Here is a 12,181-nt window from a genome sequence, read left to right on the forward strand (position 1 = left end):
GATCCTTTCAGTGCAGTTTTTAAAGGAAAAAAATCATATAGTTTAGGGCTAATTATGTGTTTACCTTTGGAGAAAAATTGGGCACTTGTTGTTATTAAAGGGAAAATGAATCAGCTGTTAATTTCTGTAATGAATGGCAATTGTTGATAAATGCCCAAAATCATTTAGTTCTATTTTTCTGCTCTGGAAGACGCTGAGGCCTTAATTCTTCCATGTTACTTTGCATCGTATGTTGAACCTGCGGAAACTGTTCAAGCTTACACTTTCTCCAATTGCTTTAACGCAGCGGGCTGCAAACGTGCTGTGGAACCAGCTAGACAAAGAGAGCAGAGAACACCACTGTGCCTGCGTTGAACTCTTCTATAAGCTGCACTGCCTTGCTCCATCTGCCAACCTTTGCGAGGACATTATTTGCCAGGCCTTGCTTCACAAGAATAAAGTAAGTTTCATTTGCTAAAGTGTTTTGCTCAGATGCTGTGTAAGTCTAACAGCTAACGCTAAGGTCATCAACCATAAGACATGGGAGCAGAATTAGGCTGTTCAACCCATTGAGTCTACTCCATTGTTCCATCATGGATGATTTATTATCCCTCTCAACCTCATTCTCCTGCGTTCTCCCTGTAACCTTTGACACGTTAACTAGTCAAGAACCTATCAACCTCCACTATAAATACACGCAATGACCTGGCCTCCACAGCCATCTGTGGCAATGAATTCCACAGACTAACCACCCTCTGGTTAAAGAAATCGCTCCTCATTCTGTTCTAAAGGGATATCCCTCTATTATGAGGCTTATTCCAATAGACTCACCCACTATAGGAAACATCGTCTCCACATCCACTCTATCTAAGCCTTCCAATATTCAATAGGTTTCAATGAAATCCCCCTCATTCTTCTAAACTCCGATGAGTATGGGCCCAGAGCCATCAAACACTCATCACATGTTAACCCTTTCATTTCTGGAATCATTCTTGTGAACCTCCTCTGGGTTCTCTCCAATGCCAGCTCATCTTTTCTAAGATAAGTTTCACAAAGCTGCTCATAATACTCGTCAAGTTCAGTCTGACCAATGCCTTATTAAGCCTCAGCATTAAATCCTCGCTCTTATATTCTAGTCCTTTCAAAATGAATGCTAACATTGTATTTACCTTCTTTATCGCTGACTCAACCTGTAAGCTAACCTTTCGGGAATTCTGCAGAAGGACTCCCAAGTCCCTTTTTTTCCCCATTTAGAAAACTGTGTACACCTTTATTCCTTCGGCAAAGTGCATGACCATACACTTCCCTGCACTACATACCATCTCCACTTTGCCCACTCTCCTAATCTAGGTCCTTCTTCAGACTTCCTGTTTCTTCAATAAGACCTGTCCCTCCACCCACCTTTGTATCGTCTGTGAACCTGACTACAAAGCCATCAATTCCAAATCATTGACGTGTAAAATCATTGAAAAGAAGTGGTCCTACTACTGACCCCAGTGGAACACCGCTAGTCACCGACAGCCAACCAGAAAAGCCCTCCTTTTATTCCCACTCACTGCCTCCTTCCAGCCAGCTAATCTTCTATCTGTGCCAATACCTTTCTTGTGTTACAATGGACTCTTAACTTGTTAAGCAGCCTCATATGCGGCACCTTGTCAAAGACCTTCTGAAATTGCAAGTACACAACATCCACTGACTCTTCTTTGTCTATCTAGCCTGCTATTTCCTCAAAGAATTCCAATTTGGTTCAGATTCTAAGCGAATATACATAGTGTCAATAGATTGTCAGGCAAGGTTTCCTCTTAAAGAAACCATGCTGATTTTGACCTACTTTATCATGTGCCTCAAAGAATTCCGAAACCTCATCCTTAATCATGGATTCCAACATCTTCCCACTATGATCACCTTTCAGCCACCGTGTCATTGCTGACGATATCTAAATGCACAAAAAGATCATTTACTTTGTTTTGTATGTTGTGTGTTATACTTCAACTCGTCTCACTGGCTGCAGTTTTGCCCTATCATCCGTCCGTCTGTGCTAGCAGTCCCACTACGCTTTGCCCCTGTTTGTAATACAACTGCCCCATTATCAGCACTATCACTCCATTTCCCAGACCCTTGCCAAATTAGCTTAAACCCACCCCAACAGCTGTAACAAATGTGTCCACAAGGAAATTGGTCCTCCTTGGGTTCAGGCGTACCCTGTCCTCTTTTGTACCGGCCATACCTTCCCCAGAAGAGATCCCAATGATCCAGCAATCTGACCCCTCGCCCCCTGTACTAATTCCTCAGCCGTGCATTCATGTGTCATACCGTCCTAATCGTACCCTCACTGGTGCTTACAACGTTCCCTCTAGTTTATTTTTTAAACAGCTGAGCGGACCAACCATTGCTCAGCATCACATCCCTGCATGTATTTGAAGGTGTAAAAATCTGTGCTTGTGCTCGCTTTAGCAAAGTCGTAGCTGGCTATCCATGATCACGTTATAAAAGTAGCTAAATGGAATACCAGGGCCTGTGTCTTTGTTTAAGTCTAATCGGTGATAGTAGTTTTCTCTGACACCCTCCCCCTTTAGAGTGCTTCTACCCGATCTACGTCATCCTTGACCCTGGCACCTGTGAGGCAACATACCATACAGCCGTCTCTTTTACGTCCTCCGAGTCCCCTGTCTGCTCCTCTGTGGAACCCCCTATCACTACTGCACTTCTCCTTGCTGAGGCACAGAGCCAGGTCACTGCGATTTCCCCTGGTAGCTCATCCCTCCCCCTCCTCCATCAGTATCCAAAGTGGTATTCTTACGATTGAGGGGACTGGCCATTGGGGTACTGCTGCCCCTTTCCCTCTCCCGACAGTCACCCAGGTCCACAATAGAGAACCATATCAGAATCAGATGTCATGAAATTAGTTTACTTTTTGCCACCGCAGTACAATGCGATGCATAGAATTACTACAGTATTGTGCAAAAGCCTGGGCATCTGAGCTATAAGCAACACACACAAAATGCTGGTGGAACGCAGCAGGCCAGGCAGCATCTATAGGGAGAAGCGCTGTCGACGTTTCGGGCCGAGACCCTTCGTCCTGAAGTGCTTCTCCCTATAGGTGCTGCCTGGCCTGCTGTGTTCCACCAGCGTTTTGTGTTGTGTTGTTGTTTGAATTTCCAGCATCTGCAGATTTCCTGGTGTTTGAGCTATATGCATGTGCCTGGGACTTCTGCACGGTATTGTACAAGTTAGTGTTGAAACATGGTGAAACATTTGCAGGCTGCCCTGGCACATCCTCAGACAGCGTAGGGCATATATGTCAAACTCAAGGCCCACGGTGGAATTATCTTTGGCCCGCGAGATAATATCTAATTACTATTAAAGCTGGCCCCAGTAATCGAAGCGCCTATGGCGTATGATATGGCTAATGCTGAGTTTATTCAGGTACCAGGTTTTCAGGGTTTTTAGTGTTTATTCGGCAGTCTTGCTCGGCAGTCTTCTTCATAAGAAACGGAATTTGTAAAGTGAAACACTTTGTAGTTATAGCAGAGACTGAGACACATGAGAGCAGGCTGAAAAAACGGAGGCAACGAAAGCTGCGTTCGCACGCGTCCGACTGATCCGGCCCGCATGAAGCTGCATTTTGCTCAATCCGGCCCGTGACCTAAAATGAGTTTGACACCCCTGGCGTAGGTCATTGATGCAAACGATACGTTAACCTGTATATTTCACTGTACGTGTGACAAATAAAGCTCCTCTGTCTAATCTAATAATGGAGTAATTACGAGAAGTAGAACTAAGAGTCTGAGAACACGGCAGCACCAACAGGAAGGAGATGTGTGAAAGAGCTGGTTGGTTCAGAGGCTTGACAGCAGTGGCGGGGAAGCTGTTAGAAAGCTGGACTTCTGGGTTTTTAAGCTCTTGCACGTTCTCCCAGGCAGGGTTGATGCTCTCGCCATTCTACAGAAATGTACCAAGAAAGTGGGCTGCATGGAGGGAAGTGATTGGCCCGTGACAGACTGGGTGATGTCTGTCACTCTCAGCAGGTTCATCAGTCCAGTGCTGAGGGGTGTCTGTGACAATAATCTAATTCGAATCAGCAGATATTGCAAATGTGAGGAGGCATAATTTTAAGGTGTTTAGGAAAGATGTCAGACATAGCTTTCTTTTACACAGAGAGTTGTGGGTGAATGAAACACCCTCTAGGGTGGTGGCAGAGGCAGAAACATTATGAACATTTAAACAGCTCTTAGACAGGCACATGGATGAAAGATAAGTGGAGGGCAATGTGGGAACGAAGCATTAGATTGATCTTAGCGTAGGTGACTTTTTCACCAAATTGCCATCAGGGAGACGCTACAAGTCCATCACTACCAGGACTACACATCTCCTCTTAACCTTCTTTTCTGCAGCTATCAGTTTCTCAACAAAACTCACTCGGGTGTAATACCCTAACTGTCCCTGCACAATATCCATTAAATGGTCTTTCCTGCTCTCCTTATTCTGTTGAGTCAGTTCATATATTAATATTTATTTAAGTTTTATTATTGACTTTGGCGCATGTCACCGTTCTGCTAGTTGTTGATTGCTGATGGCTGTTTGCTCTACTGTCTTGTAACTTCTTGGTTGGTGTTGTGCTGTCTGTTACGGTATTGTCCTGTGTTTGATGCTTGACACCGAACCACAGTCGGTTCTGGTATGTTTCACATACTGGCAATAAAGTGATTCTGATTCAGGTTGTGGGACAAAGGGCCTGTGCTGTTCCATGTTCGGAGCAGTGCAACTTGTCAAGAAGCTTTTCCTGCGGCGTATCTGTAAACGATCGAGGGAATCCTTTTAGGCATATTAGTTATTTTTATCCATGCTGGTAATTTTGGAGGGCTAAATCTGTTAACTTACTCTGCTGAGATACCTCATGAGGAATCTAGTGATCACCCAGTCCTGCTAACTTTCCTTCGGGTTGTCCTGGGGAATCGCCACGAGGATACAAATCCCTAAACCCCATTGGTCTTGACTGAACTACAGGTGAAAGGTAATAAGACCATAAGACATAGGAACAGAATTAGTCCATTTGGCCCATCGAGTCAGCTCTGCCATTCAATCATGGTTGATCCTATTTTTTAAAATCTCCTCCTCAACCCCAGTTCTCAGCTTTCTCCCTGTAACCTTTGATGCCATGTCCAATCAAGAACATATCATTCTCTGCCTTAAATACACCCAACGACCTGGCCTCCACAGGTGCCTGTGGCAACAAATTCCACAAATTCACCACCCTCTGGCTAAAGAAATTTCTCTGCATCTCTGTTTTGAATGGACGCCCCTGTAACCTGAGGCTGTACCCTCTTGTTCTAGACTCTCCCACCATGGGAAAAATCATTTCCACGTCTACTCTGTCTAGGCCTTTCAACATTCAAAAGGGTTCAATGAGATCCTCCCTCATCCATCTGAATTCCAGCAAGTACAGATCCAGAGCTATCAAACGTTCCTCATATAACCCTTTCATTCCTGGAATCATCCTTGTGAACGTCCTCTGGACCCTCTCCCATGCCAGCACAACTTTTCTAAGATGAGGGGCCCAAAACTGTTCACAATACTCAAGGTGAGGCCTCACCAGTGACTTATAAAGCCTCAGCATCACATTCTTGCTCTTTTATTCTAGACAATTTGAAATGAATGCTAACATGGCATTTGCCTTCCTCACCACCAACACAACCTGCAAGTTAACTTTCAGGGTGCTCTGCACAAGGATTCCCAATTCCCCCTGCATCTCAGATTCCTGGATTTTCTCCCTGTTTAGAAAATAGTCTGCACATTTATTTCTACTATCAAAATGCATGACCATGCATTTTCCAACACCATTTCATTTGCCACTTTCTTGTCCATTCTCCTAATCCGTCTAAGTCCTTCTGCATCCTGTTTCCTCAACACTACCTGCCCCTCCACCAATCTTTGTATCATCTGCTATCTTGGCAACAAAGCCATCTATTCCATCATAAAAAGAAGTGGTCCCTACATCGACCCCTGCAGAACACCACTAGTCACTGGCAGTCAATCAGACAAGGATCCATTCATTCGCACCTGCTGCCTCCTACCAATCAGCCAATGCTCTAACCATACTAGTAACTTCCCTGAAATACCATGGGCTCTTAACTTGATAAGCAGCCTCATGTGTGGCACCCTATCAGAGGACTTCTGAAAGTCCAAATATACAACATTCACTGCATCCCCTTTATCTATCCTACTCGTATCTCCTCAAAGTATTCCAACAGGTTCTTCAGGCGGGATTTTCCCTGAAGGGAAACTATGCTGACTTTGTACTACCTTGTCCGGTGTCACCAAATACTCCATCACCTCATCCTTAACAATTGACTCTAACGTCTTCCCAGCCTCTGAGGTCAGGCTAACTGGTCTATAATTTCCTTTCTGCTGCCTGCCTTCTTCCTTGAAGAGTGCAATAACATTTGCAGTTTTCCAGTCCTCTTGGCACCATGCTAGAGTCCAATGATTTTTGAAAGATCATTTCTAATGCACCCACAATCTCTAATGCTATCTCTTTCAGAACCCCAGGGTGCAGTTCCTCTGGTCCGGGTGACCTATGTATCTTTAGGTCTTTCAGCTTTTTGAGCACCTTCTCTCTTGTAACTAACTGCACTCACTTCTCTTCCCTCACACACTACAACATTGGGCATACTGCAAGTGTTTTTCACAGTGCAGACTGGCGCAATATACTCATTTAGCTCATCAGCCATCTCCTTGTCCAGACAGACAGACAGACTTTATTGATCCCGAGGGAAACTGGGTTTCGTTACAGCTGCACCAACCAAGAATAGTGTAGAAATATAGCAATATAAAACCATAAATATTTAAGTAATAATAAGTTAATCATTCCAAATGGAAATAAGTCCAGGACCAGCATATTGGCTCAGGGTGTCTGACACTCCGAGGGAGGAGTTGTCAAGTTTGATGGCCACAGGTAGGAATGAGTTCCTATGACGCTCAGTGTTACATATCGGTGGAATGAGTCTCTGACTGAATGTACTCCTGTGCCTAACCAGTACATTATGGAGTGGATGGGAGTCATTGTCCAAGATGGCATGCAACTTGGACAGCATCCTCTTTTCAGACACCACCGTCAGAGAGTCCAGTTCCATCCCCACAACATCACTGGCCTTACGAATGAGTTTGTTGATTCTGTTGGTGTCTGCTACCCTCAGCCTGCTGCCCCAGCACACAACAGCAAACATGATAGCACTGGCCACCACAGCCTTGTAGAACATCCTCATCATCGTCCGGCAGATGTTAAAGGACCCCAGTCTCCTCAGGAAGTAGAGACAGCTCTGCCCTTTCTTGTAGACAGCCTCAGTGTTCTTTGACCAGTTTATTGTCCATTCGTATCCCCAGGTATTTGTAATCCTCCACCATGTCCACACTGACCCTTTGGATGGAAACAGGGGTCACCGGTGCCTTAGCCCTCCTCAGGTCCACCACCAGCTCCTTAGTCTTTTTCACATTAAGCTACAGATGATTCTGCTCGCACCATGTGACAAAGTTTCCCACCGTAGCCCTGTACTCAGCCTCATCTTCCTTGCTGATGCATCCAACTATGGCAGAGTCATCAGAAAACTTCTGAAGATGGCAAGACTCTGTGCAGTAGTTGAAGTCCGAGTTGTAGATGGTGAAGAGAAAGGGAGACAGGACATTATTAGGTCCCTCATTATTATTTCTCCTGCCTCATTTTCTAGCAGTCCTAAATCCACTCTCATTTCTCTTTTATATTTAACATATTTGAAAAAAACTTTTACTATCTACTTTGATATTATTTGCTAGCTTGCTTTTGTATTTCATCTTTTCCCCTCTAATGATTTTTTAGTTGCTCTCTATAGGTTTTTAAAAACTTCCCAATTCTCTATCTTCTCACTAATTTTTCCTTTGTTGTATGCCCTCTCTTTTGCTTTTACAATGGCTTTGACTTCCTTTGTCAGCCACAGTTGTACTATTTTACCATTTGAGTATTTCTTCATTTTGGAATATATCTGTTCTCTGCCTTCCTCATTTTTCCCAGAAACGCATACCTGTGCTGCTCTGCTAACTTCCCTGCTAGCAGCTTCTACCAATTTACTTTAGTGTTGCAGGAGTCCATGCGCGAAGGTGTGTGGTCCAACAGCAAGTGATTGACTTTTCTCGTAATCGCAAGTCCCTGTTGGGCGTTGTTAATGTGGAATGCTGCAAATCCAATTCACTGATTTATTGGCGGACGGTGGGGGAGCTGTGTGGCCTTGGTCATAAAGAGGACTAGGCCTCAAGCTGCAGTGTCACCTGTGTACAGCTGCCCAGGAGAGAGGCGTCGAAGTCGGTGTGCTCCACCGGTGAGTGCTGGTGATGGTGTGGTGCAAGCTGGAGTCAGTGCTGCCCCCTAGTGTTCGTTCAGCAGAAGACGAGATGTATTTGAGTGCAGACTGCTGTAACATTCATGGTCTTGAGGTCATGGACTATATATATTTTTTGTGTGACTGTATTTTACTGCTGTCTTATATGTGCTTGCTATTCCATATGTGCCTTGTACTGTCTGTGACTGTTAGTACTGTATTTTGCATCTTGGCCCCAGAGTAATGCTATTTCATTTGGTTGTATTCATGGTATTCGTGTAGGTATGGTTGACTGACAATTAAACTTGAGCTTGAACTAAGCTTATGGAGAAAATGGATCATTTACAGGCACAAGAGAATTTATTGATTTTTGCACTGTGCCTCAATGGAAGGGCATGCTCCTGTGTTCTAAATGGTAATAATTGATAGTTGGAAAAGCTCTGTCGCAGCTTTGCAAGGGTTGTTCAGGAGTGAGACCTCCTCCTTATGCAGTTTGATATCTGGTAATACTCCAGTCCCTTTTGGTGGACTCCCAAACAAATAATGACGTGGGCAGACCACAGAAATCAGCTTTGGAAAGAACCACGTCATTAGATACAGGAGTGAAACCTGGTGTGGTCTCCTGCTGCTGTAGCCCAGCCACTTCCACTTTTGATGTGTTGAGCATTCAGAGTGCTTCTGCACATCGCTGTTGTAGCACGTGGTTACTTGAGTTACCGTCATCTTCCTGTCAGCTTGAACAAGTCTGGCCATTCTCCTCCGACTTCTCCCTTAACAAGGCGATTTTACCCACAGAACTGCCACACGCTGGATGTTCCTTGCTTTTCGCACCATTCTCTGTAAGCTCTAGAGCCTATTGTATGTGAAAATCCCAGGAGATCGGCAGTTTCCAAGATACTCAAACCACCCTGTCTGGCACTAAAAATCATTCCACAGTCAAAGTTACTTAGAGCGCGTTTCTTCCCCATTCTCATGTTTGGTTTGAACAACAACAGAGCCACTTGACCACATCTGCTTGTGCTGCCATATGATTGGCTGATTAGACATTTGCACTAGCAAGCAGGTGTACAGGTGTACCTAATAAAGAAGCCACTAAGTGAATACCACAAATCCTGAAAGTTTACTGCTGGTAGATTAGTTACTGGAGCTTAAATTCTCTGCCTGTTGAATTTTATCCACACTTCCGCCTGGTTCCTTAATTTTTGCATGGTGATGTGTTGAATTCTCAGGAAAATCTCCGTGGATTGGGATTGGGCTCCTGACTTCAAATGATTCTTGTTAATGAACATATTTTACGTTTCTTATTTCTGCCTCAGAAGTACAGGACTTTGCTTCTGATTGACAGGATTTAGTTGTTATTATACGTTGAGGTTTTGATTTGTTTCACTTCTCACTTGCAAGATAACAATATGCCAAGATTCGTTTTTCCATTAACTTTGTGCTAGACACTGACGTTGTGGTGTAGAGCTTGCACTTGTATTAGACACGTTACCAATGGCTGGTGGAAGGAACACTTCTCCTTATTCAAACTTTTGATCGTAAGCATAAATTCAAACTCTTGCGGATTGCACGGCATGCCACCGGCAGCGGTGGGGGAAGGCAAGGGTGGGTGGCACGGTAGCATAGTGGTTAGTGTTGGTGATCCAGGTTCAATTGCACTGCTGTCTGTAAGGAGTTTGTACATTCTCCCCATAACCACATGGGGTTTGTTTGGTTTCCTTCCACAAAGGTGTACAGGTTAGCAGGTTAATTGGTCACATGGGTGTAATTGGATAGTGCGGGCTCATTGGGCTGGAGAGGCCAGTTGCCATGCCTCTAAAATAAAATAAAGAATAATGATGCATTGTGATCAATCTCAGTCAGAACTGGGGTGTCCAGTATTGTGGGACCCAGACTCTGCGTCTCTGCTTGTGAGTGTTGGTCCTCGGCTCTTGTGCGGTCTCCAGTAATTGTCTGTAACAGAGCTTGGCCGAGTTAAATCCTATTTCCCTCGTACTTCTTTTCAGTGGGAATTTTCTGCTCACTGTCTTTCAGTTATCACTCATTTCCACTATATGCTATGTGGCAGGACTGTTTGTAGTCACATCTTGTGTAGCAGCTTAGTTACTGATATGAAGCCAAATGAGCACAGAGGAATTTGGAATTGATTACTCTTGATCTTTCCTAGAAGGACCTCAGTCCCCACTTGGGTCTGATGACTTCCCACATTGCACACTGGGAAATGCAGTTCTTTACTATGTACACATACAATAACACCTTCCCCCTTTAAAGAAAAACCAAACACAATACAATATTGTCATAAACCTGCAAGAAGCAACAATGCTTTCCAACAAATATATTTACATGAACTTCAATTGTAATGAGCAAATGCAGTACCCTATTCACTCCTAGACTCTCAATCAGTCTCTGAGGTGGTTTGGTTATCCTTTTTGGTCTGCTCTTTGTCTCCAGAGATGTATTGTTTTCACATTCTATGTTAATATTAGTGTCTTTTTGAGAACTCTGATAAAGAAGTTAATTTCTTTCATAACCTTCTGCCAAGATCCAATCTGTTGGTCTTTGTTATTGTTCTTGCTGTGTGACCATAATTCGCTCCACATGTCCCATAATGGAGCCCTAGGCTCCATCTAGTGAGTCTTTGCACAAGTTCCAACTGAATTTCTGCCCTCAATTCACAAAGCTCCTTCTGTTGGCTGCGTATCGCAGATAGCAATTCCTCCTGAAGTTTGGAAATGGGCAAGGGCAGCAACTCTTCTGAGAACAGTTCAGTTAACCACGCACAAAGGGCCAGATTGTACCTGCACTTGTGGCTTCAATGGATTGTTGGAGCAGGGAGGAGGATCCAGATTAGACCGTGCAAGTACAGTACCCCCAGGATGGAGCATTTCTGTTAATCAACCAAAGTAACTTCAAAGTGGTTGAAAAGGGTTCAATTTTACCTCAAGTTTTTTTTAAATTACTTAAATTAGTTACTAGAAATTAATTGAAACACAAGCAGGATGAAGAGGGTATGAAACATGTAAAAGCAGAAGTGATTTAGTTTGATTTGGCATTGTGTTTGGTACAGACATTGTGGGCCAACGGTCATTTTCCTGTGCTGTACTGTTTCAGGTTCTCACCTGAATGGTCAGTGCAACAAACATCTGATCAAGTTGATAAATTTGACCAGAGCTGTGTGATCAATGTCTGGTCAGTTCTGGGCCACCTTGTGATGTTTACCGGACTCTTGTCAGCTCCGGTCCTTCAGAATGAACCAGAATCCTCAAGATTGAGATGGAAACCGGAGGTCATGGGTGAAGGGTGAAAGGTGAAGTGTTTAAGGGGGAATACAAGGGGGAGTATCTCCCCTCAGAGGGTGGTGAGAGTGTAGAATGAGTTGCCAGCGGAAGTGGTGGATGCAGGATCGATTTCAACAATGAAGATAAATTTGGAAAGCTACATGGATCAGAGGGCACAGGTTGATGGGATGAGGCAGCATAATAGTTTGGCCTGGCTGAAGGGCCTGTTTCTGTGCTGTAGTGTTCTATGATTCCTTTATCCCAGTAGCTCCCCCTTGTTCTACAGTTGTGCTAATGAGAGGAGACTTGCCGAGCAGTTTGTGACTCTGGTAACCATGGGAATGTAGTTAAGTCCCATGATGCCTCACACTCAGGCCAGAGTTCTCCATTATATAATATCATCCGTGTGTTTATATAGTTTCCTCTGCCTCGACAGGTACGTGAGTTTCATTTAACATCCCTATTGCTTGGTACTTAATTGTACTCCTCTAGTTTCTCATCATCTTGTGCAATACAGTCCATCGGCTTTATCCTGTTTTGATGCAGGAAAATGTATTTGATAAAGATGCACACAAA

At 44.1% G+C, this 12,181-nt stretch overlaps 1 protein-coding gene across 1 annotated transcript in view; it reads left to right on the forward strand.

The window, feature by feature from the left end:
- Window positions 1-12,181, forward strand: part of dop1b (DOP1 leucine zipper like protein B) — a 177,828-nt gene that overhangs the window by 75,966 nt on the left and 89,681 nt on the right. The window contains exon 16 of the mRNA XM_073044896.1: window positions 287-439. Within this exon, the coding sequence (XP_072900997.1) occupies window positions 287-439 (153 nt within the window). The remainder of the gene's footprint in view (window positions 1-286; window positions 440-12,181) is intronic.

Source organism: Hemitrygon akajei, chromosome 5 (genome assembly GCF_048418815.1).
Source record: "Hemitrygon akajei chromosome 5, sHemAka1.3, whole genome shotgun sequence".
Lineage (NCBI taxonomy): Eukaryota > Metazoa > Chordata > Chondrichthyes > Myliobatiformes > Dasyatidae > Hemitrygon > Hemitrygon akajei.